Raw genomic sequence first — 15226 nt, 5'->3', positions numbered from 1 at the left:
AAGACCATCTTATAAACTAAAATAATTCCTGTAAATTTGTTCCAATGTTTATTTAAAAAAAAATTGGTTGGATCCAATCTCCTTATGAAGCCTAGGACAAAACTTCCATTGAGTCCAGCCCTTTGTATAAACATGAATGCACATTAATACAGGCATTGCTGGAGCACATATTGGCTCATTAATATGCATAGTACAAGAGAGTCTCTGCTTAAGTACATAAATAGAAATTGAATATAAACATATGCATTCATAGCTTTGAAGTTCCATTCGTAACGAAACAGCGTAGAGAAATTATTAGCATTTTTACATGATGATTTCTGCCTAATTCTTCAGATACTGAAGTGCTACTGATACCTACAAGGCATTCAACAGATGGGGAGTCTAGACTGATCACTTCTGTGCTAGGCAAGTGTATTTTTTAACCTCCTTTAACATTCAATTCTGATGCTGTCCTGTAGGGATGAACTCAGGTGCTTTCCTGAGTGAGCAATTTAAACTTCCTTGTTACTTTATGAAACTAATTTGGCAGTGATCTGCTCCTGACAGTGCCAGTTAGCATGGCCCCAATCCCTATCAAAGTTACCACCAAGATCAATCTGTGCTGAAGACAGTGTCACCACCCATATGAGAATGTCCTATGAGATGCAGGTCCCATAAGCTATAGGGCCTGGTGCCCCTCAAAAGCACAGATTCCCACGTAATAGGGTAGAATTAGGCTCCTGTATTCTTCCTGTTAACTCTGCCCTCAATCTTTCTCTTTTCTCTATTGGAAACAAAAAGGGGAATTGTGCTTTAGTTTGCAACTTCTCAACAATGTTGATGAATGCACATTTGCTGTAATATTATCTACCCCACTGAAATTAATAGATCATTTTAATGATGAAAGTGGATATGATACAAGTGAAGATAGAAAAAGAATAATTTCTAGTCCTTTTCTAGTTTTGGAAAATGAATGCAAGAAAGTGATATCCTGTTAGAAATACCTTTGCTTACCATTTATACAATTTTAAGATATATGACAAAGGTACCATTTATTTGTGTGGTTCATTGCATGCCCTGACATACCTGCATTTGTTCAAAGCATTAACTTATTCTAGATTTAAAATTTTAAAAGCAAACTAATGTAAAAACATAATGAAATCATCTTCAAATCTACTTACGTTCTCACTTCCCATACAAAATTATTTTCATCACAAAAATAATCCCCCAAATTTGTCTGAGATTATTCCAGCAAATCCCATGCCCAACAAATCCTAAAACATGCTCCACCTGTTAGTGAAACTATCATAGTAATTGTCTGGGCTTTTATCTAATGAATATGCATTACAGCAGTCAAAACAAATTCTATCTTAATCTATATTACTGGGAAAAGTTTCTGAAACAAGCTGTTGCAGAGATATTTATATAATAGGTTGTCAACATTCAGCAAAGACAAGCTGTCTGCCAGAAAGGGCTGATGGAAATAGTTTCCTACATTTGGTCAGGGAGATGTTTTTGTGCTACCCTTATGCCATGCTTTTGTCCCAAGGTGTCCCAAAGCATCCCATGCCCTAGTGCCTCCTTTAGCATGCCTGCCCACCTGTACTGCACCTCCCTGCAAAGCCTGAGCTGATCATGACCAAAAAGCCTCTTCCATGTGGATTCCTGTGAGTCACCTTCTCTTCTTACAACCTGCAAACTCACTGACACCTGTTGGGGAAATGACTGATGGAGATTCAGCTGTGTGCCTGCACAAGGGCTGTGTGTGACTGCACCTGCAGGCAGGAAACAGGATGGTATGGGGCAAACCAGCGACAGCAAAGGTCTGGAAACCAAGATTAACAAGGTTTGTAAAATCAACCAAGATTAACAAGCCACTCTTCCTAATCAACTGCCCGCCTATGATGCACACATTGCTTTTGCTATAATGGCCATTAAAAGAATAGTCTCAGCCTCTTATCTTGACTTTTTGTTGTCTCCCTTTTCTGCCTAAAGAGCACAGGAAGCAACTTTACATGCCAGCATCAGAGAAACATTTACTCAGCTCAGGAACTGTAGCAAGATCAGTTTAGATATGCTAAAACAGAACAAGCCCTAAGAAATATATGCTGTAAGCAGGTGCATTACGAATTTTGTTTTGTATGTAGAAAATCTTTAGGAAAATAATAACTCCTTATCCAGTTTCTGATTCTAGGAAGAAACATAGGCATCAGCACATTTGTATGCAGATCTTGTTACTTATTATTTACTGCTTTTCTGAGCAGCAATGGAATGACTGAAGAAGTGATTTTGCTGAACCAAGGCCATATGTTACCCCAAAGACCTTTGATGATATATTGGTCCTCTCCAGGCACCAATCTCATATATACTTTCCTTTTCATAATTTTTATGAATAGCAGCTGCTTCAATAGGTGAGGATACAAACAAGGGAAGCAAGATAATAAAAAGAAGGGGGAGGAACGAGATGGGTGTTCCGGTAAATAAGAAACAAATTGAAGAAGTGCAAATATGTGGATTTTCAAGGTTACACACACTTTTATTTTCGGGTGATTTTTTTGGAACATTTGTGATTATTGGGATGGCTTCTGTAGTGCTTAATTCATTCTCCTGTTAAAACAACACTCTGCAAGACCCAAACCAGTGTAATTTGCTGCTGCTTGGTTTCAGTTAATTTCGGAGACAATTGTTTTGAGGTAAAATTAAGATAATTACGCATGAGGAATAGATTTTTAATTTTTTTTTTTTTTTAACTTTATAAATTACTTTCCTGAACTTATAAATGAGTGCTTGGTTCTTTTTTCATCTTAAGATGTATCTGCCACACTTTAGTCAAAGAATTATTGTCAAAGACTAGAGTGAATTTAGAGTGGTTTTAGCTAAAGTGGAATAGTCTTTTGGTCTTCTGAAGAGCTTCTGCATAAATGAAATTTATGAACTACAGGCAAGGTACAAATGTAGGGACTATTACTATGATTTTAATGGAAATGAAAGTGATGGAATTTAGAAATTAGTATTTAATCCTTGTGAAATTAAGTGATTAATCTAAAAGGATAAACCTCATTTAAAAAAAAGTAATCTGTTACAGTTTCAGTGAATTCCACAACCAAATTCTTGCAGCATCTGAAGGAAGTAATGTATATTACAAAACTGGAGTTATTGTGGTTATTCTGCAGACTTGTTCACAACGTGCTGCATAATACTGAAGAAAGAGTTACCTTTTAAATGTGCTTTTAAACTTTGCTACCTAGAAACCTCACCCTCAGCACCTAAAACAAACCATTGTGGGAGAAACAGAAGCTGAAGAGCAAATGTGATTTAACACCACAGAAGAACCAGTTCCCATGCCTTTGTTAAATACAAAACAGATGGGCAGACACGCAGCCCTCTTCTCTCCAACAGCAGCAGGTGGAACTGCTTTGCCATGCCCTGCTCAGGCTGCCCTGCAGGCAGGGATTGCCGGCTCCTGCCTGGCATTCCCGGTGCCCTGCCAGCGTGCAGCCTGGCACACAGCTCACCCTGGGATGGGCAGCTCCTGCCTGGCATTCCCGGTGCCCTGCCAGCGTGCAGCCTGGCACACAGCTCACCTTGGGATGGGCAGCTCCTGCCTGGCATTCCCGGTGCCCGGCCGGCGTGCAGCCTGGCACACAGCTCACCTTGGGATGGGCAGCTCCTGCCTGGCATTCCCGCTGCCCTGCCAGCGTGCAGCCTGGCACACAGCTCACCTTGGGATGGGCAGCTCCTGCCTGGCATTCCCGGTGCCCGGCCGGTGTGCAGCTTGGCACACAGCTCACCCTGGGATGGGCAGCTCCTGCCTGGCATTCCCGGTGCCCGGCTGGCGTGCAGCCTGGCACACAGCTCACCTTGGGATGGGCAGCTCCTGCCTGGCATTCCCGGTGCCCGGCCGGCGTGTAGCCTGGCACACAGCTCACCTTGGGATGGGCAGCTCCTGGGGACAGCCGTGCCACAGGACAGAGACAGATCCCAGCAGTGACACATCCCAGCAGGGACAGATCCAGCTACAGCTGTGACACAGCCATGGCAAGGACTGCTACAAACCAGAGCCAGGTTCCTTGGACACTTGGAAGTGGAGCAGACTTCCTGCATTCCTACCTTTTGCTAATTAATTCTGCAACAGATTAACTGCTGTGACTCAATTGCCCTCCCGTAAAATGGGTGAATATGGCCTGTCTGCCTGTGAGAGTTAATAACTTTCCAGAAGTAGTTTCAGAATGTACCTAGCATGATTACACTGATGCATTTTTATTAACTATGGGCAATACGAATCCTTGCTGTTTGGGATGAGTTGGAACTAGCTGAAGAGAAGGATGATCTTATTGTTGTCAGGAAAATATAGTCCAGTGTGCCTTACATCATAAAAGCACAAATTTAATAAGGAATTCAGTGCTAGCCTTCAGGAAAATCTGACAAAACATCTTTGTCTATGGCTTCTTACCACATTTAAGCAGAATATATCATAGGCTTAAAAATGTGCCTGGATTAACCAATCTATAAAGCAGTGTTCTGTTAAACTACTTCTGTTACAAACCAGACTTCTAACTGCAAAGGATTGTTTCATTTCTGACTAGTCAAAAACTGTATATATTTTAAAATTACCAAGTTTTTTTGACACCTAATAACCATCTCCTGGTGACTGGTCCTGTTAGTAACTTACTGCCCACTTTTACCTTGCAGTTTACACTTTGTGCTGTACCATGAAAAGATTTCAAAATTCTTTTTTTTTTTTTTTTAACAAAATGAATGCAGAGATGAAGTCTTCTTTTAAAGGAATATAAGAGGGTACAAGTTAACCTAGAGAGACTAGCTTTTCACTTGTTGTGGCAGAACTGAAATTATTCACATTTATCCTTGAACACTTTTGTGTATTCCCTCTTCTTGTGCAGGAAATTTAAAGGATTTGCACACTGAAATATTAAAAAAAACACCAAAAAAAACACAGCATCAAATGTCTTGTGCTTATGGATTCCAGTTAAAGGCACAAAAAGTCCTCTTTGTGGGTACAGCAATTCTCTGTTACACAACTGTAAAAACTGATCATTATAAACATGAATTGCAAACAAGTATCTTGATTTTAGAAACAACAGATTTTACAACAGACACGCATCAGATGCTTTAGCATAAATAAATGCTAAACACAGGTCAATCAATAATCTCTGAAGCAGTTGTAAGTGGAAGAAACCTGCTGTCAGTAGTATTAAAGAACAGTCCCTTTTTGTACTGTTTCTTTTAAACTCCTAAATCCACAAGCAGCAAGAGCTGAGCGCCACTTTAATTACTGCACTGCTCAACAATGAGGCACTGCCGACCACTGCAGCCTGCCTCCCAAAATCACCATTTATAAGGACATGTAAATAGCAATTCAGAATTGACAAGAAGAAGGGAAATTACAGCCTGGAAATCAGCTAATGAAAGTTAATTTGGGGTAAGTTTTGTTCAAGAAGCCCTGGGCATTTTGTCTGGTGGTTTGCGGCAGGGCTGCTGGCATGGATGCAATGTAGAGCACAAGCTCAAAGTTGGCTTCTGCTGTGTTAGCCCTTCTGTAGGATTCAGCTGGAGAAAGATCAGCACACAAACTTAAGAACAAATCCACCTCTTTGGTAAAGGTTTGGGGTTTCCTGACGTGAGTATTATGGGTTCCTGTATATACACCTGACTTCATCATGCTGAATTACTAAGCTGCTCAAAAAACATACCTACACAAATGGAATGTAGAAATATTCTAAAAAGTCTGGCTTATAAGAAGTGTCTATCTTCTTATTTCTCACTCTAAAAATAAACAAAAAAATCATAATCCTTGTCTAGTTGTGCCTTTGTGATTTGTCTGTTAGATGACTGTTATTGCATAGAGAAAGATCACACACAAATACTATGAGAATTTTTATACATACATTTTAAAAATTATAAACTCATACAGTCTGGATGGATGAATGTGAATAAACACAAATTATAAAAGAGTATTTTATTTTTATATCACTAAACAAAATACTTCAATGCAATATAAAAATCCTTCATATAATTTGAACTCTAAAGGCTTTAAAACCCTTTGTCTCATATAACCTGGAGTTTATTACAGTCATTCACTTCATACAGCTAGACAACTATATTTCACACAAAAATGTATATATGTACTTATATATTAAGGCACAGACACAAATGTATGTAGAAACACAGTTCTGCAACCCTGACTGATACGGAAAAGTTTCAATTTCTGCTCTGAGTAGGGGCAGCAGAATTAGGCCTTATACAAAGGTAACACATTATTACAGTTGGCTTGAAAGTAGTCATTTTACATTTGTTAAATCCCACTATTGAAGGAATAAATAGCCATTTCACAGTCTCTGAGAAGTGGCAAGAAGCAAGCAATTGCATAAAATCAGTTGTGTGTAAATCCCTAAGAAGATGGAGATAAAATATAGTCAAATTCTATTTCTTTCTTCCCACACTTCCCAGCATCTTTAACTCTTCACATTGAAGTTTCATTAGCATTTGGAGAAAGGTGATTTTGTTAATAATTCTGAGCACCATTCCTCTTGCAAGGAACAAAAAGTGGGGGAAAAAAAGTCACACTTTAGCACGAGGTATTTTGCTGAGATCTACTTATTACTCGTTCCTCATTCCAGACTCGCTCAAAAAATGCCACTAGTACACAGTGCAGGTTTCAGAAACAGCACTCACAAAGTGGCACAGATCCAAAGTCAGACACAGTAGTTGGTTTAGCATTGAGACCAAATCCAAACCCAGCAGAAACACTTTCAAAAACACAGATTAGCTTGGAGGGGTAATCCCCTATGACACAATATTCATCTGATGATGATGCACTGGCAGTCATTCCAGTACCTGTAGAGTTTTTCTGCTTAACAAATCATCTTGTGTTTGTTAAATTTGTTTTCATCCCCTTTTTTTCTACCCTTTTGTTTCTCTTTTTCAAGAGAATAAGAAACAGGTAGGGTGAATTAATTTTTATTGTAATCATCCTAACTTCATTAGAGAATCAACGTAAGAGACTAGGAACAAGTCCAAATTTTGTTCTATTTTTACATATACCACAAAGGGCGTTGAGTGGGAACAGAGAGGAAGGCGACTTAAAAAGCTGTCAGGAAAATTCCAGGGGAATGTGCCTGCCTTCCTCCCAGCTGTGCTGCTGGTTTTGGGAGCACAGGGCAGAGGGATGCGCAAAGCCACCGCCGCGACGCCGAGCAGAGGCGCCTCCTGAACCGCTGCACGCCACGGCCTCCGCCGGGGAAACGGCAGAGTGCAAAAAGCCTCACGGGGAGCAGCAGCGATTAAACTGCCTACAAATCACCTTTCCACCTAATCCAAGCAAGTCAGGAGTCAGATAATTTCCTGAAAAAGAGGATTCGTATCTCATATTAAAAAATGAAACCCTTCTTAATGTATCCTACCCAAAGCCGAAGCCTACAGTCACTGAATTGAGCATTGAACTTAGTAGTGCGAGTCTCAGCTGAGCTAATCAAATACCTCAAACTCCCTACAAATAAGTTTTGTTTTTCCACATCTTGAATGAACAAAATTCCCAGGCCAGCTACATGCAGTCTCAACAGAAAAAGTCCTTCTACTCCTATTAAACATGCTGAAATTTTCCTTCCTTTAAGGCCTCTGTCTCAGTAAATCAAAAAATCACTAATAAATTAGAGTACCCTGTTTACCTTCTTTATAATCGTTCTTCTTTAATATGATTTTACTGTATCTTTTCTTGTGTTTTTCGCCAAAGTAAACAATATAAATCTTATTAATTTTCTTCTACCGAAATTTTACACATCTCTAATGCCTTTTGCCATATGTCTCTGAATCTTCACTATTTCTAGTACACATTTGGGAGCTGGAATAGCCAGAACAAAAGAGAATATACTCAGTGAAAATACACCTTTCATTCACTAATGTCACGGTAATATCTTCAATAATAGTCGTCCTGCTCTTTATGCACTGTGCCCTGCTCCGTGCTTCCCTTGTTATCACGCTTTGCTTAGCAGAAATTTTCATTAAACCACCATGGCAATGTCCAGCCCCTAGTCCAGAGTGCGTATTGTTAATTCAGGGTCCAAAAATACATCCCCATATTTCAAATCTGCTGTAAGAAGCAAGAAATTTGAGACTGACTGAATGACAATAACTCCATCCATTTAATGCTTTCCTTTAAGGCATTAAATTTGGCTATTTTATGACTCAGGGAGGGTTGCCTATTAGTATGGGTTGACAAGCTGTTTCCGCCAGTTAACAAAGCAGTCTTTTTAATATGCTATATATCACAATATGCTGTTAAAACTCCTCCGGGTTGGCTGTTTCGTTTCAAATTCATACAGCAGGGAACAAAGGTCAGCCAGAGCAGAAAGGTAAACGCTTCGTTTTACTACTGCAACTTACATAATTTGCAGGCAAAACAAGCTGGTTTACACAGCAGACGTCAAGTTCATCACAGATGCCTTGAGAATGATCTATCTACTGATGCATATCTGCCTTTTTTGTCTGGATAACTAATCGCTTACACGGAAAAAAACGGTAAACTGCCTGAAAGGTTGTAGAGATAGTTAGCTGTAAACACAGGGATCAATTCACGTTCATTATTACTTGCAAAACCTATACAATATTGGCCAGCAGTAATTCAAAAGTAGTACAATTAACAGAGATCAGACAGATACTCTCATGTTTGCTTTTTTGAGACTTGCTAACCTGTAAGACATTAAAGGAACCTAAGAATACAGTTTGCACAGACCTTTAGTAACTTGGTATTTCAAAAGGCAATTTCATCTAACCTTTCATTTTTAGTGCAGCGTTTTCCATTTTAGGGTATCCCTTCAGAAAGGGCTGCCTTTAAGTATTTTTCAAAACTCTATTAATACCACTTAAACTGGAACTTGTAAGCAAAGATCTCACCTTATGGGAGAATTTTCCTACACAAATCACCAAGGAGAACCTACAAAATTTTAAGCAATATGAAGTGATTTCCAACAGCAGGATTCCTTGCCATTAGCTTTATATGCCTGTGTACTGCCACTGAGGAAAGCAAAACATCTGACAATATCTGTGCTCAGAAAGGTAAAAATTACAATATATCTTATTGCTCATGTAAGATGTGGTCAATATTCATACCAGTGCTTTTTCTACTTACATAATTAATAGCTTGAGATAAAGTTGAAGTATTTTTTCTCTTTGAAAGTAAAATACACCATTCTATTGTCCTCACAATTACATGCTGTTCTCTTTGAAAGTAAAATACACCATTCTATTGTCCTCACAATTACATGCTGTTGCTAGGAAGTTACAACTCTGCTATAACCTAATCGTCTGCTATTTAGATATGGACTCATGAATCCCATATTTTTATTCTAAATTTAAGTTCAGTCATCGTAGCTAATGTCCTTGATGCTATCTCAAATTGCTGTCATTACACGGATCACTAGAAATTGGAGGTAATAGTAAAAAAGAAAAGAAAAAAGAAAGCTACCAAATTAGATGATGGATAAAGGTTTAATCAATTTAATTTTATCACCAAATCCATTCCCTTCCTCTCGAGCTGTCAGGGCACGAGATAAGCGGAACACATCGTGAAGCACAACACAGTCCTTTTGTGGGGAAGGAGTTGCGTCCCTGAACCTCGCCAAGATGAAACACGCTCATTTATTACTTTGGCATTGCAGGATGATGAAGAACCAAGCTGGTTTCCTCCCTTCATCTTCAGCACAATCTTTCTATTTCATTAATTTTTCATGGAATTTCATTTCACAATAATTTCGGCTCTCTCACCCACTTGCTGCCCTTATTTAGTTTATTTTGTCAACTTTTATTTCATGCCCCATTGTATCAGCAGCGACTCTGGCCACGGCATTCTACCACATCAGGGATACCTGATGCCCTCCTGCTTCTGGTAATTAACTTCACTTAGTAGCCCTATAAATGGCATTGTAAATAAAGTGTCTTAATTGTTGTCTTACACTGGAAAATAACTAAGAAGGTTTATCTATCCAATCCCCTATTTCATACTTACTTTCTCTGTGTTGATTACTAGAAAGTTGCTGGAAGCTGCTGAAGCATGGCCTTTTTGGTATTATCAGTAAATGGCAACTCTGCTTTTGTTTGGTCTACTTGTAATGACTTATCTGGGAAAACAAGCCTTCTTCAAAATCTATACCACAGCCTATGAAATGGGTGCAAGCTGTGCTGAGTTCTGCCAGTACTCTGCCATATTCCAGAGGCCTCAGAAAACACAAGAACCTACAAACACAGTAACCACCTATAAACCCCTAAAAATTTTAAAAGGATTTCTCTAAATCAATAGGCACAATTTTCTCTCCTGGTCATTTTATACACACCATTTAAAAAAAAAAAAAAAAAAAAAAAAAAAAAAACCACAACTCAAAACCAAGCAAACAGAGAGAGATATAAAACATCAATTACTGCTGCCACATGAAATTAGTATGCAGATAATCTGTCAAGCATCCGTATTTATTTTTCATTAGATCTCTGGAAAATTAAGATATTTACTTCCCACTGGGAGTTATCATACTGTTTTAAATGACAATGAAAATATTTCTACCTATACTAATTTAACAAATAGGTCTAAGTATCCACATTTGAACTTTTTAACACACATTCTGCACAGAGTGTAAAAGTGAATAAAATCACTCTAAGTCTAGGTTTGCAATGTGATATTCATTGCATAGACATTTGCTGTTAAGGCAGGATCTTCTTACTGAAAGGGTTGCTGGATTTCATAAACACAAAAAATAAGATGCATGCAAATTAATTACTGGATGATGATATTGTACAGAGGAATAATTTTCAGTGTCCTACACTTTTCAGTGCTTGATTTGCATATATGGATATTCTCTCTGACTCTTACTGCATGTGGTTTTTATTTTTTTTTTTTTTAGGCCAAATGCACAAGGAAATTCAGCTATTCAGAGAATGATGTTTGCTTTCCTTGCTTGAACTTGTTCTGCCCCCAGAAACTCCTAAAACAGAGCATCCAGGTATAAAAGAAATGAAGTGCTATACCCATACACACAAATTCGTAATTCACAGTGACCAGAGCAAAAAGATGACAGAAAACATGGAAAGTAAAACAGAAGAGAAGCAACACTGTTAAGTAGAGAATAATAATTGTTTCTGCTGCTGTACATTCCTAGATATTATAGTAGGCAATGTCTCAAACTGCTTTTAAGCACTGTTATAATGTAACTTGGAATAAAATATAGTAAGTTGCATAAATAAGTTGAGTCCATTTCCTTAAGGACTGGGGATGCGACAGATAAATTCATTTCCTTACTTTGTCTAATACTCAATTTAAATCTAAGACTACAGTGAATTTTTTTGTCTACTCGTGTTCATAGGTATTTGTGTGTATGGATGTGTAAACATACATGTGTAGTTACACACTTTAAAGTAGCTACTAACAGCATTCCTGCTATAAATAACAAGGTACGCACTGGTAAATTGTTAAGAACAAGTGTCTTTGGTCTAACTCTCTGCAAAGACTTTCTCAAAATCTATTAAACAGATCAAACCTGCAAAATAGTGGAGCCCACAATAATTCTCATTTTAAAAAAATAGTAATTCAATAGCCTAATAAACATTTCCTTGACTAGTTTCCTGAATAGTCTGTTCGTTAAGCAACACCTCCCTATGAGATACTATAAAAATAAAAGAAAAAAAGATGCTCACTAAATAAAATACCATAATAGTAAAATCCAGACAGGATTTTGGACAGGACATGCATTAAATTACAGGAATTTTTTGGCCAGCATGATTTTATAGGAATGTGTGGGTTTTTGAATGTATACTGTGACTACAAATAAAGGAAAAACAAAATCATACAGACACAAATCTGTAATTAGTATACTAACCAACTACATTATTTGAAAAGTGGCTACAAATAGCACATTTAGAAACATAAAAAGTAACACTTCAAGTGCACACCCTATTGATGTTGGGCAGTTAAGCACTTTCTAGAATGTGATTCACCTCTAGCTATGCATTCTGCAAATAGCTGTCAGCTACCAAGTTGCTGTTGAGCAAGTTTTCATGTTTTTTTATTTTAAGACATTTAACTTCCACCTTGTTCTGGCAAAACAAAGCAAAACAGAATGCATCAGAAAAGTCTAATTGAAAGACCCTAACTTTTGTCTGCTCTTAAAAACAAAATTAATCCAAGTACATTTTCTCCACTGCACAGATTAATGGTTCACTCTTTTCTCCTGGCCAAGTACTGGTCACTAAAGCTAAGTTAAGTTTGCAATTCTGTGGAAAAACAGTTTTCCTAGAACAAATCAGCATTAAAAAAAGTCTCCAGAGCATAGCTTGATTACAGAGAAATTTAAACAGTACTGAGTATGCAGGCACTCCTTTCAGAGAGTTTTAGAATTTATTCTGTAATGCCAAGTAAAAGGCAGCCTTTCTCACCAGGTGTTATAACCTGCTAAAAACCCAGAGTAATAAGTTGAGGTTGCATGCCTACTCCAAGTCCTGATATAGCTGCATGTCTTGTTTCTACTTGTGCACAGGTCACTATTTGTTGTTATGATTTTGAATAGAAAGAGTTAACAGATGAAAACAAAAAAAGTGACAAATGACAATCAAATGACACAGCCTTGCATTTAGCATTTGGCCTGTTTTTACCAGCTACTATACAAAAGCTGCTTTGACACCTTTCTAAAAAGTTATCAAATACCGCACTTACTGACTTTAACATAATCAATAATTAAGAGACACTTAGCTAATGGCACCTATAAATTAGGTTTTCTAGAATCTTAAGGAGAAACAGCGTATCCAGAGCATCAGCTTGAGTGCCAGCTGAGTAAAACTTGTGTGAGTACCACACAGAGATCATAATTACACGTTAGATTATATTTACTGCTTGGATAAACAGTCGGACTTCGCATCTCTGCAGCTGAATGCCTTGCAGCTGGGCATCTCTGGCACTCTGCTCCTCGTATCACTTTATTTTACTTTAAAGTGCTCACACCCGGTTAACTTCGTCTTTTTCAGGCAAAATATCAAAACAGGCGGCAGCGTGTCATCCCCTCTACAGGAGAAAGCAAGACAGCCTTGCGAAGAGCTGTTATCTAGGGCATATTCCCTGTTGGCAATGACATCCTGTAGCTTCACTTTTCCTGCTCACGGCAATTAGCGCCTTCCTAACCAGGGCTCGCTTACGGACGGGGAACAGCACCGAGACAGAAAAACTTGGCGGACGCGGTCTAGGAAAGGAGAGAAGCCGTAGTTGGGGGGGCGCGACAGCCGCGGGTCTCCGCGCCGCGCTCCGCCGGGCAGCGGCACCTGCGGGCGGAGCGGCCCCCGCTGCCCGGCTCGGGCGGGCCCGGCCGCGGCCGGAGGCGCCGCGCCCGGCCGGGGCTGCCGGAGCCCCGGGACGGCCCCGCCGCGCCGCGCTGCCCCGGACGGGGCCGGCCGGGCTCCCGCAGCCTCGGCCGGCACACGGCAGGGACGGCAGCGAGCTGCGCCCGGCCGCGGGGCCGCTCCGGGAGGCACCGCCCGGCCCGCCCTGGCCGTCGGGGCAGCGCCGGGCTGGTGCCGGCGAGCGCCGGGCGCTGACAATAGAGCTGCGAGCAGCCGATGCTGTGCAGATGGCAGGCGGACACAGAGGGGGAGAGAAAACAAGGAGAAAAATCACACCTCTCTTACCTTTCCTCTTTGATCTCCTCCTCCTTCTTCTCTTGGACTTGCATCTCAGCTGCCCGCTCGGCCCTCCCGACGCCCTGCCGCTGCCCAGGACGGATGTCATGCCGGCACCTCAGCCAGCAGCACCGCGGAGCCGACGTGCTCCCCTCCCGCGGAGTTTCTCCTCGCTCTGGAGGCGGCTTTTATAGGGCGGTGGGTCGGGCCGGCGGGGCTGTGCCGGGGCTGTGCCGGGGCTGTGCCGGGGCTGTGCCGGGGCTGTGCCGGGGCTGTGCCGGGGCTGTGCCGGGGCTGTGCCGGGGCTCCGCTGCGCTGCCGCCGCGCAGGGGTCGCGCCTCCGCCCCGACGTGCCGGGCCCGGCCGGGGCGATGCCCGGGGGCGCCGCCGCGGCTCTGCCGGCCCCGCGCCCACTTTTCGCACCTCCGCGAGTTGCCGGGCTCCGGCCGCTTTGAAGCCGATGGTGCGGGGGTGGGGGGGGCGAGGGGGGCGGATTTGCTGCTGCAAAGTCTCCCGCAGCCCAATCGCTCCCGCCGCCCGGCGCTGACATCAGCTCCGCCAGCCCTCGCCCCCAAACTCCGCTCCCCCGGGGCTGCCGGCTGTGCCCGGCTCCCGGGAGAAAGCCAGCGAGAATGGCCCCGTAGGGAATAAAAACATCCTGCCTCCTCGTCTGGGAGAAGCCAGAGGGGCAGCTCGCACGAAGGAAGGCTGCAGGGAGGATTTCAAGCCTTTTTTTTTTTTTTTTTTTTTCCCTGTCTGCTTTAGACCATGTGGACACTGAACACTCTGCTTCCACATACACAGAAATGCCTCTGCTGTCCTCCCCAACCACGCAGTTATTTACTAGTTCATTAATTGCGATGCTTATTATTCCCAGTGAAAGAATATGAGTTACTGTTGAAGGATCCCTGTGTCAACAAACCTTATGCAAGAGGAGAGGATAAGTGTAGCGATTCCCCTTGAATCTCCAGTTATTTTTAAGGTACGTGCTCTGTTACGTTCACGATCAAGGGCAAAAGCTCTGTGAAAAGAGGAGCGTGTTGTCGCTCAGACTCACACATTAACACTCTGCAGTGCCTCATTTAGGCAACTGTGCAATTAAAGTGTCGGGAGCAGAGGGGCTTTTACAGAGAGGAAAGATGACAACAGCAATCCTCTGAAAAGCTTGACTACAGAGCATTACATGTTCGTTACAAAAAGCCAGGGTACACAACAGATACAATACTGCTTTAAGTTACGAGAGACCTACTGCTTCTATGCTATATTGTCCTTACGTATTATCTCATTTAAAAACATGTATCTGGAAACCTAGGTGGTGACTGGAAAATGGAAGAATGTTAAGAAAAAATATGTTAAGTAATGAATGTCATCATTAGTGCTTACTGCATTTGCAGTTGGCTGAAGGAGTACAGCAAACCCTTGTTTATCAGAACTCCTTTAAATCTAAAACTTCCTCTTGTTGGAATGTAGGTTACCTGGCTCCTGCTGCTAACCACTTCCACTGCAACCCTCCCAGCTATTAGAAACCCTCTGTGTTTGGCTGGTATATAGGCCTCTGTAATTTTTGGATAAGGCAGAGCTA

General features: G+C 41.3%; 1 protein-coding gene across 1 annotated transcript in view; it reads right to left on the bottom strand.

Annotated features, from left to right (window-relative positions):
* Positions 1-13928, bottom strand: part of ADARB2 (adenosine deaminase RNA specific B2 (inactive)) — a 311538-nt gene extending 297610 nt beyond the window's left edge. The window contains exon 1 of the mRNA XM_021528821.3: positions 13654-13928. Within this exon, the coding sequence (XP_021384496.1) occupies positions 13654-13753 (100 nt within the window). The 5' untranslated portion in view covers positions 13754-13928. The remainder of the gene's footprint in view (positions 1-13653) is intronic.
* Positions 13929-15226: the final 1298 nt, after the last annotated feature.

The sequence above is a fragment of the Lonchura striata genome, chromosome 1, assembly GCF_046129695.1.
Source record: "Lonchura striata isolate bLonStr1 chromosome 1, bLonStr1.mat, whole genome shotgun sequence".
Lineage (NCBI taxonomy): Eukaryota > Metazoa > Chordata > Aves > Passeriformes > Estrildidae > Lonchura > Lonchura striata.
The sequence above is the reverse complement of the archived record's forward strand: the minus strand, read 5'-3'. Positions and strand labels throughout refer to the sequence as shown.